This window comes from Manacus vitellinus, unplaced genomic scaffold (genome assembly GCF_001715985.3).
Source record: "Manacus vitellinus isolate BGI_N305 unplaced genomic scaffold, ASM171598v3 scaffold_1_pilon, whole genome shotgun sequence".
Lineage (NCBI taxonomy): Eukaryota > Metazoa > Chordata > Aves > Passeriformes > Pipridae > Manacus > Manacus vitellinus.
Window position 1 is genome coordinate 10,530,980 of NW_021939396.1, and position 11,384 is coordinate 10,542,363.

An 11,384-nucleotide genomic window follows, 5' to 3' on the forward strand; every position below is an offset into this window, starting at 1 on the left:
GGGACCTGCTTATACATTTAAATTGAGATATCTTGTTACAGATCCCCCTGCTCTCTCTCTCCAGCAGCTGGAGACTGTTGAGATACAGGGTGGGCACAGTGGTCCTGGGGGTTCAGGGTCATTAGCTGTGTCTGTGCTAGAAGCACTCTGCCAGTATATTTGACAGCAAAATACTTAGAGCAGAGACACAGATGTTAAGGTAAAGCAGAGTTTCATATGTGTTAATAAAACCAAAATACCTGTCTGTGCAAGGGTGTCTGTCACTTCAGCTGCCGTGCACTTCTCATATGTTGGACTGAGACACATGTCAGTAAAAATCCATAATGTGGTCTTGGCCCATCGTTAATTGTGAATTGGAAGGCTGTGGGAGGCTGCCCAGCAGGCAGCTGGGGAGGTGTAGGGCCCATTCTAATGCAGAATTTTTCTTTTATTTTTAAAGCAGCCCCTGTCTCAGTAAAGGAAAACTTAGGATTGGGATTGCCCTTGCAGCAGCTGGTGTTTGGGGAGCTACTGCTTAGCAGTGGTTCTGCCTCCCAGCACAGGACACGGATCAGTCCTGCTCTTTGTGTGCAATGTGTGGGTTCTGGACACCCTCAGGACTTTGCTTAATAGAGCCCTGAGTGAATACTGTCTTCGCTGAGGAATTTCTGTTTCAAATTTAGTACCAGTAGTTCAGAGTAAAGTTAGTCTTTCCTCGGTACAGATCATCATTACAAACTCAATTTCAGCTAGTAAGTAAACTGAGAGATTACTCAGAGTAACTTCCTCCTCTAATGTGTATCAAAAATCTGTTCAAGCCTAATTTTTCAGACCTAAAGACATGCATAACAGCATGTAATACTAGAATCTGTGTACATCTAGAGCAGTTACATTGGTGATTGAACATGCATGTGTATTTTCTGCTATGTGCAAGTGATTTTTGTACTTGAAATTCTGAAAATGTAGGCTTTGTCACAACAGAATTTCATTTAGATAAGACTGTAGTATCAAAATGTTAAATATCTTCATATAAGAACATTTAGGTAGAATAGGAAATTTAGATTCCCTTTAATAAAGGAAATAGATTTTATAAATGAAGATTTTTAATATCCTTAAAATTAATTTATTCCTCACCTGATTCAGAAAGGCATATGCAGTTTGGTACATAATCTGGTGCATTAAAATTGTCCTTTTGCGTAGTCTCACATGTAATTAAAGCACAATTACTGATGGAAGCTGTCACTAACAAGTGTGTTTCCTTAGGACTGGGCCAAGCCGGGCCCGTACGATCAGCCGATGGTGAACACGTTGCAACGTCGCAAAGAGAAGCGCGAACCAGATCTCAATGGAGGAGCTCAGAGCGGGGCCCCTGTGACCCCTGAGGAGGCCCAGAGACCTCGGAGCATGACGGTCTCAGCTGCCACAAGGGTGAAGCTCTAATTTCAAATACAATGCTTGGTGCAAGGGAAGCGGATGTGCTGGCTCCTGCCAGTACTTCTGATGTGCTTTATGCTGGCACATGTTCACCCGGGAAGGGGTACTGGGGTGGTGGTGTGGTCAGTGGGAATCCTGTGGGCGTGAGGGAATACGCTGTTGGGTGTTAGCATTTGTAGGGCAACGTCCTCCAAAGAGGCATCTGTTTCCTAGCCCAAGTCAGTGGTTGGGCACAATCTGTTGGGTTGTGATGGTGACAAGCTCTTCTGGGGAGGAGGGGCACCTAAGCGTGGGTGAAGGTGACAGGCGTAATGAGTCTCTTTCTGTGTGTAAGCAGCAGGGTGAGGAGATGGAGGCCTGCGAGGAGCTGGCGCTGGCTCTGTCAAGGGGACTGCAGCTGGACACCCAGAGGAGCAGTCGGGATTCCTTGCAGTGCTCCAGTGGCTACAGCACCCAAACAACAACTCCGTGCTGTTCAGAGGACACGATCCCATCTCAAGGTACCCGTCCAAGAGATGTTCCTTTTTAGAGCATTCCCACATGGCCATCATACACTCACCCCATGGTGCCAAGGAGCTCTATTCCAGCAGCTGTTACTGGCTTTGTCATCAGCTGGGGAGAAAGGCTGAACATTCTGCTGTGAAGTTTTTTGCAGCTTGAAATGCAGCCTGGATTTATTAACTACAAAAAATCTGGATTACTTCATAGTGTACTGAACGATTGTATTTTCTTGTGCATTACTCAAATGAGTTTCAGGTTAAGGATGCCACCATTTTGAAGAAGGTCCTGAAATTAAATTTCATAGGTTGAGTGGAATGACACTGGTACTGCATCATACACTTCTTGTGGTAGCAGTGTCCTTTGTGAGCTGTTGTCTCAGCAAATACACACTCAGGAGCTTTGCTTTCGTGTTCCATCTGCATTCTGAATCTGCTCTTGGTTTCTCTTTGTGACCTTTTATTTCCTGCCTAAACAGAAGTTTTGTAATTGGAAAAAGAATCCATTGGAGACCATAATTTGGGTGTAGCTGGGAGGCTGCAGTAAGGTGCTGGGTTTTGTACCCTCTTTCAGAACCAACAACAACCTCAGAGGGAAGGAGTTTGGTGTTTGCAGTTCAAACCTTCCTCGTTTGCTCAGCTGCAATGGTTGTGCTGTGCAGTCACAGGAGGCAGCAGGGCTTACGGAGGGCCAAGCTTGGCTCAGCACTTATGTGAAGAGGAAGGAACTTGATGCAATTATTAAAGCTGAGGCTGAGTTTTCAGAGCTGACAGCTGGGATTTACTTTGTAAAATAAGCAAATTTGCTGCTGAAATCACTGGTACACAGTCCCGTGAGCCCCACTTGCCTAATCAAAAGTACATTTTGTAAGTGGTGTATATGGCTTGTAGGATGCTGGTTTTGATATGTTCATGTTGGCAACAAATATTGAGTCTTAGTTACTTAATTAGTTTGGAGAAGGGACTGAGTGTGTACAGTTCTTGTTCTCTTTCACAAGAGCCATGGGCACCCTGCAGCTGTAGGGTCATTTTGCTGTGGTGCTTTCAGTCACACAGTCTGTGGATCTTGGGCACAGGAACCTCAGGCTTTCTTCCTCCTAAAGGTGAAACCACTCTTAATGCTTATTGATCTCCAGGCTTTTTGGTTATATATACACACTTTAGACTTACTGACGTGACTCAGCTCTCTGCTCCAGTGTGTTCCTAACTCTGTCTTTTGGCATCAGTTTCAGATTATGATTATTTCTCTGTGAGTGGTGACCAGGAGGCAGAACAACAAGAGTTTGACAAATCTTCCACCATCCCAAGAAACAGTGACATTAGCCAGTCCTATCGCAGAATGTTTCAAACCAAGCGTCCTGCTTCCACCGCAGGTCTGCCAACCACGCTGGGACCGGTCATCGTCACCCCCGGCGTCGCCACCATCCGACGGACCCCTTCCACCAAGCCTTCCGTCCGGCGCGGCACCATCGGGGGAGGGCCCATTCCCATCAAGACACCAGTGATTCCTGTCAAAACACCAACTGTCCCCGACATCCCGGGCGGACTGCCTGGCGCCCTCGCTGGGACTGAAGAGTGTCCCGAGCAAGGTCCGGAGTCTCCGGCAGCAGGAGATGGTGGACAAGGTGTGACCAGCGTGCCCTCGTGGAGCGGACAGGCGTCTGTCAACCCTCCATCGTCCAGCCAGAAACTGAGCGTGGCCGAGGAGCAGAGGCAGGTGGTTCCTGAGAGCGAGGGGGAGGAAAGCGAGCGGGATGGGGTCGGCACCCTGGCGCCTGTGGGCCAGGCAGAGCTGGATCCCGGGGAGCTGAGTCCTGGGGACGCCCCGCAGGGTGGGGATATGCTGAACGCCATCCGGCGCGGTGTCAAACTGAAGAAGACAACCACGAATGATCGCTCAGCACCTCGTATTTCCTAGGAGTGAGGAAGCTGCCAGAGTACCAGACGCCGAGAAGGAACTGTGAGAAACCAATTTGTCTCTACCCATTCCAATCTGTAATCAGTGATTTTTTTTAAGATACTCGGTAACAGACAGTCTGAAAGTACTCTAAAAGAGAAAACAAATGAAAGAGCATAGTAAGGCATAATCTTCACTGGTGTTTTAATTTGTAAATATCAATGATTTTGTTTTCTTGCATTTTTTTGATCTAAGTTACACTTTTAATTTTTTCTGAAGGTGCCAAATCCCATTTACCTTTTTTATAACTCTCTTTGTAAAGTTTTAAATCATAGGAGAAAAAAAAATGTTGAGTAGTTAACTTCAGCAAAGGGATTTAATGAAAATTTGGCTTTTTTGCAAGCTTTTGTAGAGCTCCTTGTAATAGTGAGGTTAAAAAAACAAAACAATGGGACTTCCTACAGTTTAAGTCAAGCTGTAAGGAACGAATCCTCATTTAAGTATTAAAAAAAAAAAGTTTGACAAGGAAGAATAAAAATTGACAATGAAAGCAATATATAATGCAAGGAAGAAACCTGCAGTTGGTAGAGTTATTGGGGGGGTAGTGGGGGGAGGGAGATGCCATCAAAATAGCAGATGCTGTTGCACAAAAGTAGCCTAGTAGGATGGATTACTAGTAGCTTCATGGTAAATGCATCAGAATAAGCCATATTGGATTGCAGTGTTTTGTTTCTGTAGGGTGTTCTAAGACTGGGTTTTTCCACATTTCTTTTTTGACTGCACAGCAACAACTCTCAGTCACATGCATGCAGCCTTTACTGTGTAGGCTTGGTTCTTCCACCTTCACGTTTCATTCTGCTCATCCTTCTGCTGAATACAAACCAGGACAACAGGCTTAAGGCAGTTACAAATGTGAAAACATTTTTAAAATGCAAGCAGGGAGTTCTTAGATATTATCAAAATGCCTTTTTCTGACTGTGCCCAGCAGGCTGGGCACTTTGGAAAGCCCAACTATTTTGAGAAAACACTTAAAATTGACAGGTGTAACCAGCTTGTGATCTAATAAACAGCAAATGTTTCTTTCCAATACAGGGGCTTGTTTTTCTTAACTTCTTTTAAATGGCAGTTGATTGGCTTTTCTTAAATACCGAAAAGAAAGGGGTGAGGGGTGGGGGGTGGGGAGAGATACTGGTTTTTTGATAATACTGGGAGTCTGACCACTATATTCTCTTTTTTTGTACTTTAAGTCATGTTTTTTGGAATGCTATTGATAGAATCATTAAGAGTTGGATTTTTTCCTTAAAGTAAAAGCAAGTTATTGCTGCAATACCCATCTCCTAAAGCCAACAGAAATATGCAGACCCCTTGGCATGACACGTGTTCCCATCAGACAATCCAGAAGGATGCTGTCTGCCCACCCACAGCAGACCCACGTGTGGATGGACACCAGGCTTGAGGATCCGGGATTGTTTAAAAATGCACCAAATAATACAAATAAGGGGCTGGTTTTCACCACATGCTCTGCAGATTTCTGTTGGCTCTAGATTTGCCTCCATGACCTCTTATGCTTTACTACATAAATGCATTGGATGTGAAACTTCTAGTAACTGTGTAGTCACTGTGTTCTATATGACATTTTACACTGCTGTGCTTGCTAACCTTTTTTTTTTTGTTATGGCTTAAAAGCAAAAAGCAAAAAAAAAAAGCATGATTCTTAGAAAATATTAAACCTTCCTTTCTTTGAAAAACAAGCTCCTTATAACAGAATATAATAAACAGTAGTGCCTGTGGTGTAGCCCACCAATCTTGATACAGTAGCTGATGCATTGTGCAAATGAGGCTTTGAGATGGTTTTTGCATAAACAAAAACTGCTAGGAGATAATCTCAATAGTTAAAAGTGTTATTTAAACCTTTGAAATAAATGGATGTAACTGTACCCAAGTACAGCTTTTCACTTGTTTAGTTCTTAAACGTTAGTATAATCAGTAAAATTTAATATAAAATGTTGCCAAATTCAATGTAGAAAGAATGTGACAAAACACTTTGGATAGTTCTATTGTTTGTGTTTTTGCATATTGTAAAAGCAGTGTCACAGCTAAAAAATAAAATGTTTCTAATGGTAAATTATTGTGGTTTAGTTGCTAGTTTGTACTGAGAGTTGACCTCTCCCTGTGCAGTTTTTTGTTCTAAACTGGTATAAATAATTGCTGTAAGTGTGTCTCCCTTCTACATTGTAATGATTGCTTAAGCCTACATTATAAATAAAGAACTGCTGAAAAACTTCTGTCTTAAAGGCTTTCTGCTTCCAGACCATTGGATATCGATGGTGCCCTTCCTCAGACTTCTCAGGATGGCGCAGGTTCCATCTGCGTGTTATAGAAGCAACAGAGAATTAAAAAATAAGTAAATAAAATTGCATGTAGCTGTGGCACTGGCAGGGTAGTAGCAGAACAGAAGTGCAGTACTAACAGTGAAAATTCCAGTGAAATAGAAACTGATGACGTTTCCCTGCACCTCACTGTTCTTACCTGGCCAGGAAGCACAGATAACTCAGCATGTTTGTGCATCCACTTCAGTGATGGACCTCAGTTCCTTATGCCAGAGGAGGAAAATTGCTGCTGTCAGCACTGCCTGTGCTACAGCCAGAATTCATCAAACACACCACCAGCACCATCTCCCACAGGCCCCCAAGTGACTGAAGACAATTTTTAATTCACCTTTCCCAGCAACAAAGGCAGTGGGGAGGACGCTGGTCCTTCTTCCAGCTGCCACACAGTGGCCCGGTTTATTTCCTTGCCACTGTGATGGGTTCATTTTTGTCTAAAGGTTTCCATTTGTCACTGTGTTGGGTTTGCATGGCCAGGTTTTGGTAGCAGGGGTCTGCAGGGCTGGCTTCTCTGAGGAGCTGCCAGAAGCTTCCCCCATGTCCAACAGAGCCCGTGCCGGCCGGATCCAGGACAGACCCACTGCTGGCCAAGGCCGAGCCAATCAGTGACAGTGGTGGTGTCTCTGGATAACAGATTTAAGAAGGAGAAAATGTTGCTGTGTCACTGCAACAGCAGTTGGAGGGTATGTGAGAGAAACAGCCCTGCAGACACTCAGGTCAGTGAGGAAGGAGACCAGGTGGCACAGTGCAGATTCCCCTGCAGCCCGTGGTGCAACCCATGGTGAGGCAGCTGTGCCCCTGCAGCCCATGGAGGTTCCTGGTGGAGCAGAGATCCACCTGCAGCCCATGCAGGAGCCCATGGTGGAGCAGGTGGATGCTCAAAGGAGGCTGTGTCAGATTAGGCAACTCAGATCTCCTCTCTTCTAGCCCTAAAAATGGGAAAACAGCTGAAGAGCCAGGTTTTCCTATGAGCTTTCACTCTGTGGCTGTATCCCATCTGTTCCCTCTCAAGGTGGTAAGTGAAAGTGTTACCAAAACTTCCTGTTTCTTGTATGGATGCTTTGGGAACGTGGCCAGAAGCAAACAGCTTTTTGTCCCTAGTTCACTGTCATGCAGGCCCGTGAATGAGCACACAAGAGCCATATTCCTCAGCAGCCCACATGTGTTAACTGGGATTCGGTTTATAGGGGAATCAGCTTGCTTCTGGTGCTCCACAGCACTGTTATCCATGCAGGAAAGCACAACACTGTAAGGAAGATTTATGTCTTGTGAGACTTGATATGCAAGTGAAAAATGCAGCAAAGTGCTTATAGAGGTGGGGAGGGCAAGATGTCTTTATCCCAAATCCAGGTCAGAAATACCCTCGTTCTGGGAGCACCCAAAGCACATTGCTGCTGTCACCATCCTGAAACTCCAGCTTTAACACCTTGCCTGTATTTACAATCACATTCCAAGTTATGGAGCTGATATGAACTATTATTAGTTTTCATTCACTCCCCCCAGGCCCTTCTCCCTCCCACCTTATCCACAGTGGGAGACAGTCTGTTAATCTAGTTATTCTCAGTTTAGTTGCTTATAATTTGATCAAGTTCCCCACTAAATCTGCCTCTCCCACCCCTTTAAGCTTGCGTTCCTTCTCTGGGAACATGAGTTTAGCGTGGCCAGTTTTTTTCAGTCTTAGCTGAGTTTTCTAACTCTGAAAGCTGCCAGAGAACTTGCTCTGGTGTCAGTGCCCTGCTAGGATTTCTCCACAGGCTGGCAGTGAAGTGTGAGTGTGCTAGGGAAGAGCAGTGTACAGGAAAAACACTTTCTCTGTTACTTTTATTTGGCTTTATTCTGTGTTACTTAGAGAAGCACATGGTCACTGACATGTGACCTGCTTACAGCAGACAGACCAACGTGCCTTTACATGGGTATTTCCCGGGGCCGGGTGACGTACTGCCACCACAGCGGGGGCAGGTGCCCTTCCTTCCGAGCTGGAGGCAAAGCTTCAGTTTTGGGACCATCCGCTGGGGTTTCTTCCTCCAGCTGCTTAATCTGTAAGAAAGAGAGAGAATTGCTGTACCACATTAACACACATTCCCATAACGTGGCTCTCAGTGCCCAGGCAGTGAGCAAAACCGGCTCCCCATTTCTGCAGGGAAGAACCAGAGGTAAAGCCTCTGGCTGACAGAGAGGGTTCAGGTTTCCTGACATTCACTTCCACTCAGTAATCACTGCAGGCTCATATTACCTAATTAAGAAGGAATTTCTAGGAGAAAAAAGTGATTTACAACAGAAATTTTACTTAGAAGGTCACTATTTCCATGTAACTCATGTCTACCATTGCTACACTAAACAGGCTGAATTATCCTGCTGCTATGGAAGCTGCCAGATAATTACAAGTCCAGAACAACTTCCCCAGCAGTCCATAGGAAACCTGTGTTCCTGCACGCCACCAACAGCCCCTCACATGTTTTCAGCACGTTTCTTGAAGCAGCACAAGTGCTGGCTGCCCCTGTTTTAATTCTAGAGTGCCACACTCCATAAAATCCAACTGTTTCTCTACAACTGAATCAAAGGACTGTTCTAAGAACATCAACTTTTCCCAACTGGCCAGAAATTAGTCTCGATTCCCAATCGACGATCGCTGTGGCACATCACATTCCAATGTGCAAACAAAGTGTCAGAGCTCCACAGCAGCAGAAGAGGAATTCTCTGGTCATTAATCTCCTCACATCCCACTTTGGAGTTTGGTTGGTTGGTTTTGGGGTTTTTGTTTTTGTTTGTTTTGTTTTGTTTTCGTTTTCCACAAAACTGCTATAACAGCCCTCACTAACTGAAACACAGCTGCAGGTTCAGCTTTAACTTTGAATTTCCCTCACGGCCATTCAGAAGCTCTGAGATCTCTCTGTAGCTATTTTAGGTCAAGTCAGTGTTTCACACTGATGGGTTCCAGTACAGCAGAGCCTAACTGAGACTGCAGTAGGCATTCAATAATTTTTCCAAGAACACATACACAAAATACTTGTGTGCTAAAGAGACTTTACTTTGCATAGAGCAAGCACTGACCTCTTTTTCCCAGCTCTCCCGCTGCAGCTTCTTCCATTGCTCTCGTTTGGCAAAGTAATCAGGATACATTGCCTTCTCAGAAGGATGCCAGAAATCCAAGCACCATTCAGGAATCTGTTAAAGAAAAATATAATTTTATATATATGAAATCACATCTAGTACACACATACAGAAAAAGGAAATGCAATCACTGAAGCCAGTATTACTTCCTGGGTTTTTGTCCATTGTGAAGTACTACATAAAAACACCACTTAAGAGCTACCTGACTACTACAAGTCCCAAGACACATGGCAGAGGTCAGGACTCACAGGAAGACATCACAGCATCCCAAAACAAATCCCAGGTCATCTCAGTTTACTCTGAAGTTCTCAAAATAATTTCTTTCTGGTGGAAGAGAAGATCACATTTCTTCCCTTACTTCTCCTAAAGGCAGAAGAGATCCTTCTCTCCAACTACTGATTTATTTTACTTGACAAAGACAGAACATTACAGTTTGACAAATTCTAGGAAACGAGCAGTTTTATTAGGCCTTTAAAATCTTGATAATGGTCTGACCACGAAGGTATTCACACAATGAAAACAATAAAGCAAAATTCAAAATTCTGCAGCAGGATATCACTAAATGTTTACATTTTAAAGACAAGAACATTGATTAAGAGAAAACAACCCCAAAATACCACCAAAGACCAAGTTCTTAAAAAAAATAAATTTAGAAGTTGCTCCAATACCATCATTTATTCAGTGATATTTAGACTTTCAGTTTCCTGCTGTAATTCTCATCACTGAGTAAACCTTTGAGTGAACAGAAATAGCAGAGCTGCTATTGTAAAAAAATATCCACATACACCAAACTACAATTAAAACCAACCATCAAAGAGCCCAAGATCTAAAAATTACATTTTGTAGCAGCACCCATGATGGACAGTCACTGATATATCAGATATAACCATCCTTGTGATGCTATTTTGTTAACAGACAACTTTAGCACAGCAAACAGGGCAAAGAAAAGAGAGCATAATCCAGTTTTTATTTATGTATGAAGACTAATCTTGACCATTTATTGCTCAACAGGCCTTTTTCTGACCAGATTCTCTCTCACTATTACCTCTACTACTGCTAAGGCCCTTGACGTTGGCATAAGCTTAAGTCCTTCTCTTCCCTTTTCACTCAGACATTCTTTTTACTGCCTCTCATAAATCTACATCCTATTTTTCCCTTCATGTGGCTTCTTATGCATAAAGATTTGAACAGACCCAGTCTTGCACCAGCACTTTTTTCCAATTCAGGTTAGTATTAACTTCTTGTAAAGCATTAAAAAGCTGATGCCAAGAAAGCAAAAGCTCCATGTTTTTCTATGAAACCTGTGTCTTTGCTTCTAAACAGAACAATCGAGATGGTCAAAGCCTGTAGAAGTGCTTTAAAACTAAATATAAGGTTTCTATTTTCAGGCACAGCTCCTGTCACACAGTTGCGCACAAACACTGCAGCATATCAGGGGAAATTATTAACTTGTACCGTTACTGAAAACGCTGGAAGAATGATGGGACCGAGTGAAGGGAAGTCCCCCCCACAGCCAAGGTGACACCCGAGCAGACCAGAGAGAAACCAAGGCAGTTCTCAGATGGCAGCACAGCCTCCTCCGCGTTGTTCCCTCCCACAGCTCAGCTCCAGCCTTTCCCTGTGCCCGCCTGACCCACCGCGGGGCAGATTCCACCGGGCAAAACGGCAGATTATCATACCAAAAAAACCCCTCAACCCAACCCAAACCAGCACGCAACCAGCTGTGTTCGGACAGATCAGCAAACTCCACCTTCAGGAATCAGAAAAGCAGGACAGCCCCTCCCACACAAGCAGCTGAGCCAAGCTGCGGCCCTAGGGCTGCTCACGTTATATTCGCTAAAAGAAGAGCAAAGCAAGTGCAACAATTCACACATCCCAGGCCACCTTACCTTGTAGCACTCGTATCTCTCGTAGGAAGTGCCCCCGGGGGAGTCGGGGAAGATGTAGGGCTGGGGGTGCTGGTTGGCCCAGAACTCCTCCTCGCCCGCCCTCAGCAGCTGGGTGGCTTTCACCATGTCCTTCACATCCTTGTTCTTATCGAAGCGCTCCCTCAGGAGGCAGGCGAAGTAGCGGTACTTG

General features: G+C 44.5%; 2 protein-coding genes across 24 annotated transcripts in view; one reads left to right on the forward strand and one right to left on the reverse strand.

The window, feature by feature from the left end:
- The window catches only part of MTSS1 (MTSS I-BAR domain containing 1), a 124,578-nt gene extending 120,213 nt beyond the window's left edge, over positions 1-4,365 (forward strand). For 21 of the 23 annotated variants that reach the window (XM_018076908.2, XM_018076914.2, XM_018076901.2 and 18 more), the window contains 3 exons: positions 1,243-1,407; positions 1,751-1,913; positions 3,137-4,365. In XM_018076908.2, coding sequence (XP_017932397.1) covers positions 1,243-1,407; positions 1,751-1,913; positions 3,137-3,828 — 1,020 coding nt within the window. In that variant the 3' untranslated portion in view covers positions 3,829-4,365. The remainder of the gene's footprint in view (positions 1-1,242; positions 1,408-1,750; positions 1,914-3,136) is intronic. The other 2 variants (XM_018076946.2, XM_018077011.2) reach the window with 1 other exon arrangement.
- Positions 4,366-7,998: 3,633 nt separating this feature from the next.
- Positions 7,999-11,378, reverse strand: NDUFB9 (NADH:ubiquinone oxidoreductase subunit B9). The gene is made up of 3 exons (XM_008934554.3): positions 11,195-11,378; positions 9,246-9,359; positions 7,999-8,231 (listed from the first exon to the last, which is right to left on the reverse strand). Exons 1-3 carry the CDS (start codon positions 11,318-11,320, stop codon positions 8,100-8,102), a joined length of 372 nt encoding a protein of 123 aa, XP_008932802.1. The 5' UTR covers positions 11,321-11,378; the 3' UTR covers positions 7,999-8,099.
- Between the last annotated feature and the right edge of the window lie 6 nt (positions 11,379-11,384).

What these genes read in the sequence shown, in the direction of transcription:
- NDUFB9 (XM_008934554.3), bottom strand. Translation starts at nt 11,320, where the DNA reads ATGGTGAAAGCCACCCAGCTGCTGAGGGCGGGCGAGGAGGAGTTCTGG. An exon ending in AGAGATACGAGTGCTACAAG is followed by an intron (nt 9,360 to 11,194) that starts GTAAGGTGGCCT and finishes TTTCTTTAACAG; the next exon opens with ATTCCTGAATGGTGCTTGGA. An exon ending in GGGAGAGCTGGGAAAAAGAG is followed by an intron (nt 8,232 to 9,245) that starts GTCAGTGCTTGC and finishes TCTTTCTTACAG; the next exon opens with ATTAAGCAGCTGGAGGAAGA.